Source organism: Lemur catta, chromosome X, assembly GCF_020740605.2.
Source record: "Lemur catta isolate mLemCat1 chromosome X, mLemCat1.pri, whole genome shotgun sequence".
Lineage (NCBI taxonomy): Eukaryota > Metazoa > Chordata > Mammalia > Primates > Lemuridae > Lemur > Lemur catta.
This window is the reverse complement of record NC_059155.1, coordinates 20,331,064-20,346,451: the sequence shown is the minus strand read 5'-3', so window position 1 is coordinate 20,346,451 and position 15,388 is coordinate 20,331,064. Positions and strand designations below refer to the sequence as shown.

The following is a 15,388-nucleotide window of genomic DNA, read 5'->3' as shown; positions in this document are numbered from 1 at the left end:
CATGTACCTTCAGAGTTTTCAGTGTGAGGCTTGGGCACTATCAGGAGCTGAGCTCCCATTAGCAGCTGCTCTCTCCTCTCCATAATTGGGGAGGGGACAGAGGGCGGTGTCAGCCCACAGGAGAGATTCCTTGTTGTGACCAGGATGTTGTCCAGAAGCAGCAGCAGCAGCAATCTAAGGAATCCACCCAGAGGAGGAAGAATTGCTCCTCCCCAAAATGAACAGAAATGGAGCCCCTGGAATCCCCATGTTGGGCACCAGACTTCCCCACCATCAGACTCCTCTGGATGCATTAGAGAAGAAAGCACTGGGGTTTTGTCAACTAACAGGTGCCATAATTTGGCTCTATGAGCTAGGGGACAGGTCAGCTGTGGTAGGGGGGCTCTGTTCTTTTACTTTTGGAAAATATTTCAGCCCATTTCTTCTTTCCTTTTACTCATCTGCCAAATGAGCTTGATAAAAACCCCATCTTCGAGTACCACCTCCCTTTATAGCTTTTTACTATATTTTTCTTATTTTTCTTTACTTCTCCCTAAAATAATGCCACAGAGACATTAAAAATCAATGCTGATATATATTTATTGACATAGAAAGAAGCCCACAACATATATTGTTTGGTGAAAAAATACAGAGTATAGAACATCACTTATATTTATTCACTTTCATCTATACGTATATCTAAATGGATACATCAGTATAGGGAAACATCTAGGAGGACACTCATCAAAGGGTTGACAATAGTTATACAAGGGTGGAGAGTTTTGGGTGATTTGTACTTTACTCTTTTTGTACTTTTCTTTAAAGATTTAACAACGAATGGTACCACTTCCACAAAGAGAATAAAGCCATCAAGGAAATGGGCATACACAGAAAATAGACCCATAGGCAGCGGGTGAGAAAGCAAGGACAGAGGTCAGGCCATCTCCCTCTACTGTGCTGGTATCCAGACCCTCTTTTCCTCCACCCCAAAAGATAGCCACTTTGTGGATTAATTCATGCAATTAGAAGCACCCCCCCACCCCCAGTTTTCCCATTACTGAATTCTTAACATAGGTAAGGGCTCATTTAAAACTGGGGGCTACCGCCTTCCTGTAGCTCAAAGGGGTCACAGTATTCAACAGGGGCCTCTCCTGACCCTTCCTCCTCTGTATGTGTCAGCTCCTGCAGGGTGATGATCAGATTCTCAAAAACCTGGGCCCTGTTGCTCTCGTTGTCACAGGTTTCTTTTGAGTGGCCCTCCTCACCACAATATGAACAGCGGATTGTGTGTTTTCGCTTCCTGGCTCTACGAATATCCCCAGGACCATCATTCTTTTGCCCAGAACCACCACTGGTAGAAGGAGCCTGAGCCATGGAGTTGTTGGGGGAATCAATAACCAGCACTTGATCCTGATATATGGCCCTGTCGCTGAAGAAAGGGGCACCTGAGGATGAAACTGGAGGGTCCTGAGACTCCACCAGGATCACATCCTCATCTGAGTCATCCAGGGTATCATCTATCTCTATTATGTTGCAGTCAGCACTGCCAATCACTATGGGTGTGGAGGCCTGAAATGCCACAGGGCTGGCTGCCCTGTCCACCATTGACTCAGATCTTTTGGGCCGCTTCCGTTTAATAAAGGTGTCATCCCAATCCTCTTCCTCCCTTATCATCCTGATTAACTCCAGGAAATTGGGAAGGCGCTCCTGCTCATTTGCATACATCCTGAGAAGATCCTTAAGCCTGTAGCGCAGGTCCCTATTCAGCTCAGCCCCTAAAAGGAGTTGTTGCAGGCGAGTCTGGTTTGCATCTTTCTCAGCGAGCATGCCTGCCTGGATAGCATTCTGGAGCTGCACCTCTAAACGGATCACATAAAGGGAGGCTTTCTCGCCTTGAGCCTGCAGGGTGTTAAAGAATTTACCATGGGCAGTCACACTGCTTTCAGACTCCCCAAACACCAATTTCATGGCCTTCAAGAAATCTGCCACACTTAAGTTGGGGTTGGCCGCTTGAAGCAAACGCATGACCTCCCGGGCAGGGCCCCTAAGGGTTTTCATCAAGCGCTTGAGCTTCTCTTCCTCAGACATATTCCAATCTGGCAGGACCCCATTGACTTGGATCAGCCAGTTTTCAAAGGTTTCTTCCCCCTGGGCTGGCACCACCCTCCCTGAGAACAACTTCATGTTTCTCTCTGCCATGCTGGCCATTAAAGGAACGAGACTCCTCCCCAGAGACCTCAGCATGGAAAAGGCCCAAGGCGGCAAGGGTGCGTTCTGCCGCCGGCTGTTACCCACACGTGCAAGGATGCTAGCCATGACTAAGGATGACAGGGTATCTGGATATAACAAGATGCTCAGGGTGTTTAGAAAAGCCTAATCTGCTGGCGTTCGGGGAGAGGGGGTGGCTCTTCCTTTCTATCTCAGTAGGGGCTGTAAAAAAGAAAAAAGGCAGAGACGGTTAATAAGAGAACAGGCTGCAGCTGTATTCTCTCCCTACCTGGATATCCTACAGTACATTTTATATTTGCCCACTGCCCTAAAAATATCCCGCAAGAGACTGGCAGTTACAACCTCCTGGAGCTACTCGGTGTGTGCGCACTAGCGAGGTGCCTTTTGCAGCCACATCCATCCCCCTCCCGCCAGTCCTTCAAGAGGGACAACTGTTGCTTCGAATTCTAGGTTGTAATAGTGTGTGGAGCCAATATTGGGCTCTCAAAAGAGAGCACAATGGTCACGGATTTGCAGGGATAAGATCTCATTAACCTCATAGTCTCTGGTCTTGACCACATCCCCTTCTCAGTCTCCCCCATCCCCCATTATTTCTCAGATTCTTACATGAGCTCAGATGCAAGAGTGCGCCTTTATTTCATTTCCAGCCTCTGCAACCGGTGCTCTCCGTGAGAAATCTCGTCTCGGGGATATGGTCAATCTCTGTCCACAGGGGGTCGCAGATCCGGGTCCTCTAGGCAGGCATCAAGACTGCGCCACAGCGGAGGCGGCCAGGGAAGGGAAGGGTCACAAGCAGCTTCACCCGTCATCCTGCTACTCCCTCCCTCCACAGCCTCCGCTGTCGCCAGGTGGAAAATTCCCTCTGCCCCCTTCTGAATACAAGCCAAAGCCCCCCCCCTATTTCCCCCAGGAAACCGCCGGCCTACCAGCTCTGCAATCAGCTGCACAGAATTCAAGTTCAGGTGTGGCTTTGATGGCCAGCTACGGAGAAAGGGAATAGGAGTTGGACACACCCACTCACATATTCCTCCCCGGGAAGGGATGAGAAGATGCCAAGGGGGTTCAAGGCAAACAGCTTGCGAGTCCCTCCCCCCCAATGCAGGCAAATCCTACCCAGTCGGCCGCATCCAGGTGCACCCCACCTCCTCCCTCAGCGCAGCCGGGCTACGGAAGTGCTCCTTCCCCTGCCTCGCAGTTACCGATTCTCCAAGCCGGGAGCCGCCCAGCACCACCAGGGCTTCCCCCTCCCCTGTCCGCGCCGGGCAATCGCGCCCCTGTCTTTACCTGCACTGCGCTGGTGGGCAGTGGATGCTCCTGCGCCGACAGCCGTGGAGGCCGCCTTCCAGTCCCCGCGGCCCTGCGGGGGGAAAGGACGGGCGCCGCCAAAGCCGCTAAGCGACCGGGGGCTGCCCGACGGAGCTGCTTCGCAGGGCCGCCCAGCGAGGGGTAGCCGAGTCGAAGCAGCGCGGTTCCCAAGGCAGCCTCGGCAGCTTTTATCCTCCGCCCGCTGAGACAAAAGAGCGTGACGAGCGGGCCAGCGCGGCCAATCAGCGGAGCGCGGGGGCGGGCTCCCTGCACAGCCAAGGCCAGAGGAGCGGGGGCGCAGCAGGCCCGCCGGACGTCAAGTGCAGCTTGGTTGGGTCCGCTGAGCGGATTTGCCTGTTGCTGGGCAGGTTGCGACTCTTTCTCCCTCCACCCACCCTACCCTTCTCCCTCTCTCTTTCTCCTTTCCCTTAGCTCCGCGTCTTGAGGCCAGGTGTATTAAACATGAGGTGGGATGAAAATCAAGTGAATAGTAAAAGTTCCTCACCTTTGTACAGGGGGAAGGGAGGGGAAAGCATTCGCACTATCTTTGTTGTAAATATTCTTGCATAGCCCTATCTTCTTTTATTGTGAAGGAGGTGGCATTATGTCCATTTAACAGAGATGGTACTTGGATCACCAAGGCTCTTAACGAACATTCACTCAAGTATGGGTGCAAGATTGGCTGCATCAGAATCATTTTGGGAGCTTGTTTGAAATGCAGATTCCTAGGCCCCATCTTTGGGGATTCTGATTTATTAGGCCTAGGAGGTTGAAGGTGTGGCTTTTTATTTAGTATAATTTTAACCAGCCCTATAGTTGATTCTTAGATGTAGAGAGGTTTGTGAATATGTAAATGGACCTGTCTGCAATGTATCTGTCTACAGCATATCTGTGTGAAATGCAACTCCAGAGCAGATGTTCCTACCTGGAATCCATGATCTTCCTGAAATTGTCTGGAAAGATTTTGGACTCTGTATAAGGCCAAATAATGGCCACCAAAATATATCAAGTCCTAATCCCTGGCACGTGTAAATGTTACCTTATAAAGTAAAAGGGTTTTTGCAGATGTGATTAAGTAAAAAATCTTGACTTGATTGCCCAGGCAGATCCGAAATCCAATCACAAGTGTCCTTATCAGAGAGAGGCAGAGGGAGAGTTGATGCACACGTAAGAGAAGGTGAAGACAGGCAGAGACTGGAGTGATGTGACCACAGGCAAAGGAATGCCAGCAGCCACCATAAATTGGAAGAGGCAAGGAATAAAGTGCAGTCCTGCTGATACCTTGAATTCTGGCCAGAGAAATTGATGTTAAACCTCTGGCTTCCAGAACTATGAGAAACTAAATTTCCCTTGTTTTAAGCTACCAAGTTTGTAGTAATTTGTTATGGTAGTGTCTTAGTCCATTTGGGCTGCTATAACCAAATACCATAGACTGCTTGGTTTATAAACAACAGACATTTATTTCTCATGGTTCTGGAGGCTGAAAAGTCCAAGATTGAGGCATCTGCATATTTGGTGCCTGGTGAGGGCCTGTTTCCTGGTTTGTAGATGGTGCCTTCTTGCTGTGTCCTCACATGGTGCAAGGGGTGAGCTAGCTCTCTGAGGTCTTTTTCATAAGGGCAACAATCACCTCCCAAAGGCCCCACTGCCTAATATTGTCACCTTGGTGGATAGGATTTCAACATATGAATTTCTGGGGCACACAAACATTCAGAGACCATTGTAGGCAGCCAGCCATAGGAAACTAATATAGACTGTATATTCTTATAAGACATAGCTTTGTAGATTTTTTTAATGGGTATGTGAGCCAGTAATGGTTAAAAAACATTCCCCTACAATCTTTCTTCATCAATATGTTCCTCTTTCAACTCGTACTTGAAGGAGAAATGTGTGAAATGAAACACAATTTGACTAAACCCCAGAATGGCAGCTCTCTGCCGCTGATAGAGTGCCTCTGTTTTTTGGCTCAAGGATAGGTTGCTAGGTTGCTCTTCTGTGAGCTCTTGAGGGGATTTCTTTGCTGAGTTTGGCATCACTGGCTCCAGACAAGAAGCAACCCCATAGAAGTGACATGCAGGGCTTTCCAGAGTGTATAGACCATGCAGCCAGTGGCTCAATGTATTAGTTTGCTATGGCTGCTATAACAAAATACCATAGGCTGGGGGGGTTAAACAACAGAAATTTGTTTCTTATAGTTCTGGAAGCCAGAAGTCCAGATCAAGGTGCCAGCCAGGTTGATTTCTCCTGAGGCCTCTCTCCCTGGCTTGCACATGGCCACCTTCTTGCTAACTCTTCACATGGTCATCCCCTCTGTGCGTGTGCACCCCTTGTGTCTCTCAGTGTGTCCAAATTTCCTCCTCTTATAAGGACACCAGTCAGATTGGGGCCCACCCTACGAGCCTCATTTTTAACTTAACAAATTGCCACACTAGAAAACAAACTTTTTTCCCCTGGGGGTATAGTGTTTTATTAAAACAAAACGATCCTTTCTAATTTGTTATTTTTTATTGTTTTCTGTGCATGAGTTATATGCAACACCACGTATGTTTTTAGAATTAAATTGTCAATATTAATTGTAACAATAAGAACATCAATAAGTAAGATTTTCACAAACCGATTGCCGCCGAGTTCTGCTTCACAAGGCCCTGGGCTCAAAACTATCCTGAGTTAAATATAACTCACATGGCAATCAATGTGTTAATCACCTCTTTAAAGGCCCTATTTCCAAATACACTCACATTCTGAGGTACTGGGGGTTAGGACTACAATATACAAATTGCGGGGGCACACAATTCAGCCCACAACACTCCATTTTCCCTTACTTCTGGTTCCAGGAAAGCTCCTTCCCTTCTATAAAGTGTGGCTGGGAGGCTCCTGTGGGGCTTTTGGGGGTCAAGGGTTGTGGTGGCGGCATGCACAGCACAAGTGGACCGACCAAGTGCAAAACAGTTGCTATTACTTGTTCTTGACTCCTGAGGCTTGGAAGTGAGCGAACAGTCCTATGCCTTTTGGCTGCTGTTGGGTTCATCTTCAGCCTGCCAAGGTGCTTTACCTGCTCCTTTTTGCTTTCTTATTTCCAACCCCAATACCTAGAATTCCTTGGAGTAAACAATCTCCATTTGAAGACAAAGTACCTTCATCTCAGGATTGTGGCCTTTCTCTTGTGGATGGAAGAATGGGATGGTGTTGGTGGAGGGTGGAGGGCTTTGGAGGTACAAAGAAGGCAGGGTGCTCACCTTGCAGTCAGGGGTGATGCTGGCTGTGGCTTAAGGGTTTTCTTCAAACTCTTGCTTCTGCTTCCTAGTACTATGACATCTGACCTTGGCCTCTAAGCAGAATCTTGTTCTGCATTTAAGTTGGCTTCATCACCAAATCAGGTCATCTACAGTTGGACTTGGTGACATCAGAAAAGACAAAGACTACATCTCAGAACTCTGACCAAAAAAAAAAAAAAATGTTGATTGTGTAAATGTGTCTGGGTTCTGGGTTGGGTCATTAGAACAGAGCTAGGGTCTCTTAACGTAGGGCTGGGCGGAGCATTTGCTAAATTGGCTCCAGGTGGATGCTAAGCATACCCTCTCTCTGGTCTCATGTTATGAGAGAGAAGTTGGGGGTAAGGGGGCTTCCAATTGCAAGGATTCTGGCTCCAGTGACTCTAAGGAGGCCATATTTTATTTTCCAATTACAAAAAACAAAACAACCCCCTACACACAAAAACCTTAAAATCCTGAAGGCTAAAAGTCAAAACTTTCAGTTGAAATAATAATAACTACCTTTGGCTGCCTTCCTCCTCTGTGCCAGGAATTTTCCATCATTATCTCATTTAAGCATCTCAGCAACCCAATTGAGATAGGTATTGTTATCCCACCAAAGGAGCTGATGCCATATGGGCACTTTACACTAGGACTTTTGTTCATGGATGTCAAAGTCTGAATGGGGTATATTTATGGAAGCCCCTGCCCATGTTAATCTGGCACCCTGAGGGCAGCATTGTCATGAAAATATTCAAAAAGTGGGTAGAAGAAAGTTTATTTTTTAGACAAACACAAACACGGAGTTTGTCACCAGCAGACCGCACTAATGGAAATTCTGAGGGATGTACTTCAGGAGGAAAATGATTTTAGAAGAACTAAACGCAGGAGGGAATGAAGAGCAAGGAAAGTGGTAGTACGTGGGCAATGTAAGCGAACGTTGATGGAAGAAGGAATCATAAAAATATCTATTCTGCCTTTTAAAAAATAAACTTAGAGTACCACATAATGAGAAAAGACGTCAGGAGTTCTACTATTTTAAGGGCCTTGTATCATATCGGAAGTGATTTAGGTATTTATTAAATTTACACTTTGATAAGGTAATTACATGTGTAGTAATTAATAGGATGTGCTTATTAAAATTACAGCAACAGGATGTAAATTTCCAAACTAGAAGAGAGGAAAAAAAGTTGAATAATCAACAAAATATTCTCAGTCAGATTTCTTTTAAAGTCAAGAAAGAAGAGGTTAAAGAAACATAGGTGGGACCAATAAAAGCACAAAAGAAAATACTAGTTTTAAACCCAAATATATGAATAATTTTATTAAATGTTTATGACCTACAACAGCAAAAAAACCCCAAATATTCCCATTAAAAAGTGGGCAAAGGATCAGAACAGACATTTCTCAAAAGAAGATATACAAATGGCCAATAGGTATACTAAAAAATGCTCAACGTTACTAATCAACAGGGAGATGCAAATCAAAACCACAATGAGGGGAGGAGAGAAGATGAAAAAAAGTTGATTAATGGGTACAAATATACGGTTTGATAGAAGAAATAAGACCTCATGTTAGATAGATCAGTAAGGTGACTATAGTTTACAATAATCTATTGTATGCTCCAAAATAGCTGGAAGAGAATAATTCATATGTTTCTAGCATAAAGAAAAGACAAATATTTAAGGTGATGGATATCCCAAGTATACTAATTTGATCTTTAGAAATTATATGAATGCATTAAATTATCACATGTATCCCAAAACTATGTACATTAAGCATAATAAAAATTTGTTTAATAAAAAACACAATGAGATAACATCTTACCCCAATTAGAATGGTTATTATCAAAAAGACAAAAATAACAAATGCTGGTGAAAAGAGAACTCTTACACACTGTTGGTGGGAATGTAAATTAGTACATCCATTATGGAAAACAGTATGGAGGGTTCTCAAAACAATAAACATAGAACTACCATATGGTCCGGCAATCCTACTACTGTATATTTATGCAAAGGAAAGGAAATCAGTATATCAAAGGGATATCTGCACCCCTATGTTTATTGCAGCACTATTCACAATAGCCAAGATATGGAATCAACCTAAGTGTCCATCAATGGATGAATGGATAAAGAAAATGTGATGCGTGTGTGTGTGTGTGTGTGTGTGTGTGTGTATAATGCAATACTATTCAGCCATAAAAAATGAAATTATGCCATTTGCAACAACATGGATGGAACTGGAGGTTGTTATGTTAAGTGAAATAAGCCAGACACAGGAAGACAAATTTCGCATGTTCTCACTCATATGTAGAAGCTAAAAAAATGGGTCTCATGGAGGTAGAGAGTAGAATGAGAGATACCAGAGGCTGGGGAGAGTGTGTGGGTGGGAGAATGACAAGAGATTGGTTAATTGGGTACAAACATACAGTTAGATAGAAAGAAAAAGTTCTAGTGTTCAATAGCACAATAGGGTGATATAGTGAAAAACAACATATCGTATATTTCAAAAGAGTTAGAAGAGAAGATTTGCAATGTTCCCAACAAAAAGAAATGATAAATGTTTGTGGTGATGGCTAAATACCCTGATTTGATCAGTAAACATTATATGTATGTATCAAAATATTACATGTACCCCATAAATATGTACAAATATTATATATCAATAAATTTTTTTATTTAATCCATGTTTTTATATTTTATTTTATTTTATTTTAATATTTTAGCTTATTATTGGGGTACAAAAGTTCAGATTATAAATATTGCCCATACTCCCCCATCCCCCCGAGTCAGAGCTTCAAGCGTGTCCATTCCCCAGACAGTGCACATCACACTCATCATGTAGGTATACACCCATCTCCTCCCCCCACCCCCCGCCTCTGTCCGATACCCAATTGGTGTTATTCCCAAATGTGCACTTAGGTGATGATCAGGGAAACCAATTTGCTGGTGAGTACAAATAACATATAGCAGAAAACTTGTATAGCTATATTCATATCATATCAGACACAATACACTTGCAAGCAAAAAGCATTATTAGATATATAGAAGGTTATTTCATAATGATAAAAGTTTCAATTCTTTAGGAAGTTTAACAAATTTGAATGATTATACACTTATAATAAAGCCTTGAAATACATAAAGGAAAACTTAATTTACTAAGGGAGAAATAGGCAAATATACAATCAAGAGTAGGAGGTCTTACCACACCTATCTCAATAGTTGATCAAGAGACAAAAAATATCTTTAAGGTTATAGAATTTTTGAACAATATGATTAATAACTTCAGCTAATAGCCAACGTATAGAACACTGCAACCAACAACTACTGAATACATATACAAAACATTTACAAAATTTGACCTTACACTAGGCCTGAAAGCAAGTCTCAACACATATCAAAGAATTAAAATCTGATCTCAGTACAAGTAAGTTACAAATCAATAACAAAAAGATAACTGGAAAATCTCAGTATGTTTGAAAACTAAGACACATACTCTGAAATAATTAATGGGTCAAAGAAGAACGATAGTGGAATTTAAAAATATTTTTTAGCTGAACAATAATGAAAATACCCACATTGAAACTTGTGGGAGCCAAGTGTGGTGGCATGTGCCTGTAGTTCCAGCTACTTGTGAGGTTGAGGTGGGAGGATCACTTGAGTTCATGAGTTCCAGACTAGCCTGAGCAACATAGCAAGACCCTGTCTCTAAAAAGAAGTAAATAAAACTTGTATCTATTAGCAATTATGGAAGGCCAAAAGTTAATGAGTTAAACATCCATCTCAAGATGTAAGAAAGAAAACAAGGTAAGTGCAACAAAATTAGAAAACGGTATGATAAAGATAAGAACAAAAATTAATGAAATAGAAAGCAAGAAAAGTAACAAGTCAAGAATGTCCTCTCTTGCCATTTCTAGTCAACATTGTACTAGGGGTTTTAGCTAGGGAAATAAGGGAAAGGAAAAGGAAGGAAGGAAGGGAAGAAGAAAAACTATCTCTATTTGTAGATAACATGATTTTGTATATAGATAATTCTAAGGAGATCACTAAAAAACTGCCAGAACTAATAAATGCTTTCATCAAGATTGTATGATACAGGACAGGTATACAAAAATTAATTGTATTTGTATACACTAGCAATGAATAATCCAAAAATGAAATTAAGAAAATAATTCCATTCATAATAGCGTCAAAAATAAAATATTTATAAATAAATTTAACAAAAGAAGTTTAAGACTCCTATGCTGAAAATCACAAAACATTGTTGAGAGAAATTAAAGAACAAAACAAATGAAAAGGCATTTCATGATCATGGTTTGGAAGACTTAATATTGATACAATGGTGACCTAGAGATTGATCTACAGATTTAATGTAATTCCTAGCATAATCTCAGTTGGATTCTTTATAAAAATTGACAAGCTGATCCTAAAATTCATATGGAAAGGCAGGGGACCCAGAAGAGCAAAAACAATCTTGAAAAAGAAGAACAAAGTTGGAGGACTCACATTTTCCAATTTCAAAACTTACTACAAAGCTGCAATAATCAAGACACTGTGGTCCCAGTATAAGGACAGATATATAGATTAGTGGAATAGAATTGAGAGCACATAACTAAACACATACATTTATGGTCAACTGATTTGTGGCAAGGGTGACAAGACCATTCAATGGGGAAAGAAAAGTCCATTCAACAAATGGTGCAGGGACAACTGAATATCCAAATGCAAAGAATGAATTTCGACCACTGCCTCACATCATGTACAAAAATTAACTCAAAATAGATCATAGACCTAAATGTAAGAGCTAAAATTATAAAACTCTTACAAGAAATCACAGAAGCAAATCTTTGTGGCCTTGAATTAGGCAAAACATACTTAGATATCACACCAAAGCATAAGCAACAAAAGAAAACATATATAAATTGGACTCCATCGAAATTTAAAACTCTCATGCCTCAAAGGACACTGTCAGAAAAGGGAAAAGACAGTCATCCACAGAATGAGAGAAAATATGTGCAAATCATGTATCTGATAAGAGATCTTTATCTAAAATATATAAAGTATTTTTACAACTCAATAATAAAAAGATAAATAGCACAATTTTAAAATGGGCAAAGGATGTGAATAGACATTTCTCCAGGGAAGATATACAAATGGCCAATAAACACATGAAAAGATTCTCAACAGCACTAGCCATCAGGGGAATTCATATTAAAACCACAATGATATACCAATTCATACCTACTAGGATGGCTATAATTTACTTTTTTTTTTTTCTAAGAAAGAGTCTCACTCTGTTGCCCAGGCTAGAGTGCCGTGGCGTCAGCCTAGCTCACAGCAACCTCAAACTCCTGGGCTTAAGCAATCCTACTGCCTCAGCCTCTTGAGTAGCTGGGACTAAAGGCATGCGCCACCATACCCGGCTAAATTTTTCTCTATATTTTTAGTTGTCCTGCTAATTTCTTTCTATTTTTTTAGTAGAGACAGGGTCTCGCTCTTGCTCAGGCTGGTTTCGAACTCCTGACCTGGAGCGATCTGCCTGCCTCGGCCTCCCAGACTGCTAGGATTACAGGCGTGAGCCACCGTAGGATGGCTATAATTTAAAAAGACAGACAATAACAAGGGTTGGCAAGGATATGGAGAAATTGGAATCCTTAAATATTGCTGATGGGAATATAAAATGGTGCAGCTGCTTTGAAAAATAGTCTGGAATGTCCCCAGAAGAATAAATATAGAATTACCTTATGACCGAGCAATTCCACTCCTAAGTGAATACCCAAGAGAAATGAAAACATGTGTTCACAAAAAATCTTGTAATGTGCATAGTGGCATTATTAATAACAGTCAAAAGGTGCAAACCACCCAAATGTCCATTAACTAATGACTGGATAAAAGGAAAAGTACTGGTTCATGCTACAACATGGATGAACCTTGAAAACATTATGTTAAGTGAAAAAAGGCAGACACCAAAGGCCACATATTGTATGATTCTGTTTGTATGAAATGTTCAGAAGAGGCAAATCCATAGAGACAGAAACTAGATTAGTGGTTGCCAGGGGCTGGAGGGAGGAAGGGAAAGGGAATGACTGATAATAAGTACAGGGTTTCTTTCTGAAGTGATGAAAATGTTCTAAAATTGATTGTGATGATGGTCATACAACTCGGAATATATTTAAAAACCACTGAATTATACAACTTAAAAGGGTGAATTTTCAGGACGTGCACTGTATGATAATAAAGCTGTTTTTTAAAAAGAATACTTACGGTGTGGATCCATTTATATGAAGTTCAAACACAGGTAAAACTAAACTATATTGCTTAGACATGCATATGGAGATGATAAAACTAAAAGAAAGCAAAGAACTATTACCATAAAAGTCAGGGTAGTGGTTCCTCCTGGGGGTGAAAAAGGAGCTTTGATTAAAAAGAGACCCATGGAGGATTGCTTGAGGTCAGGAGTTTGAGACCAGCCTGAGCAAGAGTGAGACCCCATGTCTACTAAAAATAGAAAAATTAGCCAGGCGTGGTGGTGTGCACCTGTAGTCCTAGGTACTCGGGAGGCTGAAGCAGGAGGATCACTTGAGCCCAGGAGTTTGAGCTTGCAGTGAGCTATGATGATGCCACTGCACTCTACCGGGGCAGCAGAGTAAGACTCTGTCTCAAAAAAGAAAAAAGAAAAAAAAAAGAAAAAAAACACGGAGGGCTTCTGTGGCATCCCAATGTTTTTTTTTTTTTTACTTCTGATCTTACTTGGTGGTTGCATGGGTATTTGTTTCTAAGTATTTGTTAAAATGTACATACATGTTTTATGCACATTTCTGTATATTTGTTCTATGTTCAATAAAACATTAAAATTAAACTCATTCACCCAAGTTTATGTGGACTATACTGAACTGGTAAAATGTTGGACTGAGCCAGGCTATTTATTCCAGATATTTAAGAAAAGGGTTGCTAAATTAAGTTTCCCTAAGATTAAAAGAGGTAGTAAGAGTGGAGAGGGAGTTGTGTAGAGGGGAAGATTTGAGTTTCCTAAAAGAAGTATTTCTTTGGTTCCTGAGCAAAACACTAAAGATAGGGTGATAGTGGTAAAGTATGCAGGCTCTGCAGCCAAACTAAGTAAGTTCTGCACCTACTACTTAGTTTTTAGCTTTGTAATCCTCTGTGCCTCAGTTTCCACATCTGTAAACAGAGATTATAATAGCATCTAGCTCAAATGTTATTGTGAGCATTAAAGGAGATTACCCTTGTAAAACCTTGAGAATGTTTTTTGACACATAAGTGCTCTATAACCAGCGTCTGTTAGTGTTTCTCTTTTTTTTTGCCTCAAAAGCAGAGGTGTTCATGTTATTATTTCTTCCTAAAGCTCTTTATGAAGTGTATTAAGTTAATTCTGAGTCCCTGTTGCATGTATTTTATTGTCCTATTTTCCATTTATTGTAGATACATGTGACCCTACTAAACACAGGGTCCTATGCAAATGCATGAGTTGCATGCCCCTAAAGCCATCCCTGCATGGTGATGATTCATGCATAAGCACATAGGGACTCAGAACATATATGATGTAGTATCACTAACAGTGAGATTATGATTAGATGTAATATATTTCCTATAATTCCTCTGTTTAGTAAGTATAATAGCTATTTGAAAGTTTAAATTTTTAATTTTATGTTTTTTAATTGCCCTTTATTTAAAAAATTCAAATGGTGGATGTATTAAAAAATCCTTCTTAATAAATATATTGTAAAGTGTTAAACAAACAACTGAAAATGTTAAAAACTTTTGTTTTCTATTTTCTTTATTACAATGAGTATTCAAGAAATGTTTTTGAAACTCTACCTGAATTATAGCCATGATGTCAAAAACGTTTTAATTTATATATGGCAAATATTATTTCTGACTAGCAACATTAATAAATGGTAATATTTTCATTATATATTCAAAAAGTAAATAAACACAAGAAATACACCAAAAAAAAAAAAAACCACATTTCTGGTGCTTCACTCTTTTAGATTGGCTCTGGTTCCTCAGCTCAAAGGAAGTTGAAAGGGGTAAATATTTATTGAATGTTCCAGTGTGGCAGGCATTGTGTTAGGTGCTTTATATAAGCCACTTGCACCTCCTCAGCTTGATCTTCACATCCACCCCCCTATATAATGGCTATTCTTCTTGGGAAGAAATACATGTTAATGGCTCTAAAGCTCAAGTTTTCTCATTTAGGTTGTAAGGCAAATCCTACTGCAGAAACTGGCATGATTCCTGTTAAACTTTCTGTTCCCAGGACTCTTTGAGGCCCAACTCAAACCCAAGCTTGAAATTGTGTGGCAAGGGCCCAACTGCCATAGCCATGTCATCAGGCATAGCTGTGATTGATGGGGGACGAAGGCAGGGACAGGGGCGGAGCTGGGGCCCTGGTTTCTGAGGTAGTCCCCAACATTCCGAGCCACCTGCACCAAGGCACTGAGGCTATTCTGTCCTCTTTCACAATTACATGTCTGGGACACAGCAGCTTTCATTCAAATCCAGGTAATCTCCTTTCGATGCTTCGTGACATTTATGAGAGCAGATGGAACAACTTATCAAATGCTTGTCCACAGCTGCTCACCTGGGTTCACAAATCCTTGCCCT

General features: G+C 41.3%; 1 protein-coding gene across 1 annotated transcript; it reads right to left on the bottom strand.

Annotated features, from left to right (window-relative positions):
• Window positions 1-565: 565 nt before the first annotated feature.
• On the bottom strand, window positions 566-3,685 carry ZCCHC12 (zinc finger CCHC-type containing 12). The gene is made up of 4 exons (XM_045538721.1): window positions 3,493-3,685; window positions 3,135-3,189; window positions 2,815-2,958; window positions 566-2,409 (listed from the first exon to the last, which is right to left on the bottom strand). Exon 4 carries the CDS (start codon window positions 2,293-2,295, stop codon window positions 1,066-1,068), a length of 1,230 nt encoding a protein of 409 aa, XP_045394677.1. The 5' UTR covers window positions 2,296-2,409; window positions 2,815-2,958; window positions 3,135-3,189; window positions 3,493-3,685; the 3' UTR covers window positions 566-1,065.
• Between the last annotated feature and the right edge of the window lie 11,703 nt (window positions 3,686-15,388).

Excerpts from the sequence above, each read along its gene's own strand:
- ZCCHC12 (XM_045538721.1), bottom strand. The coding sequence starts at position 2,295 with ATGGCTAGCATCCTTGCACGTGTGGGTAACAGCCGGCGGCAGAACGCA.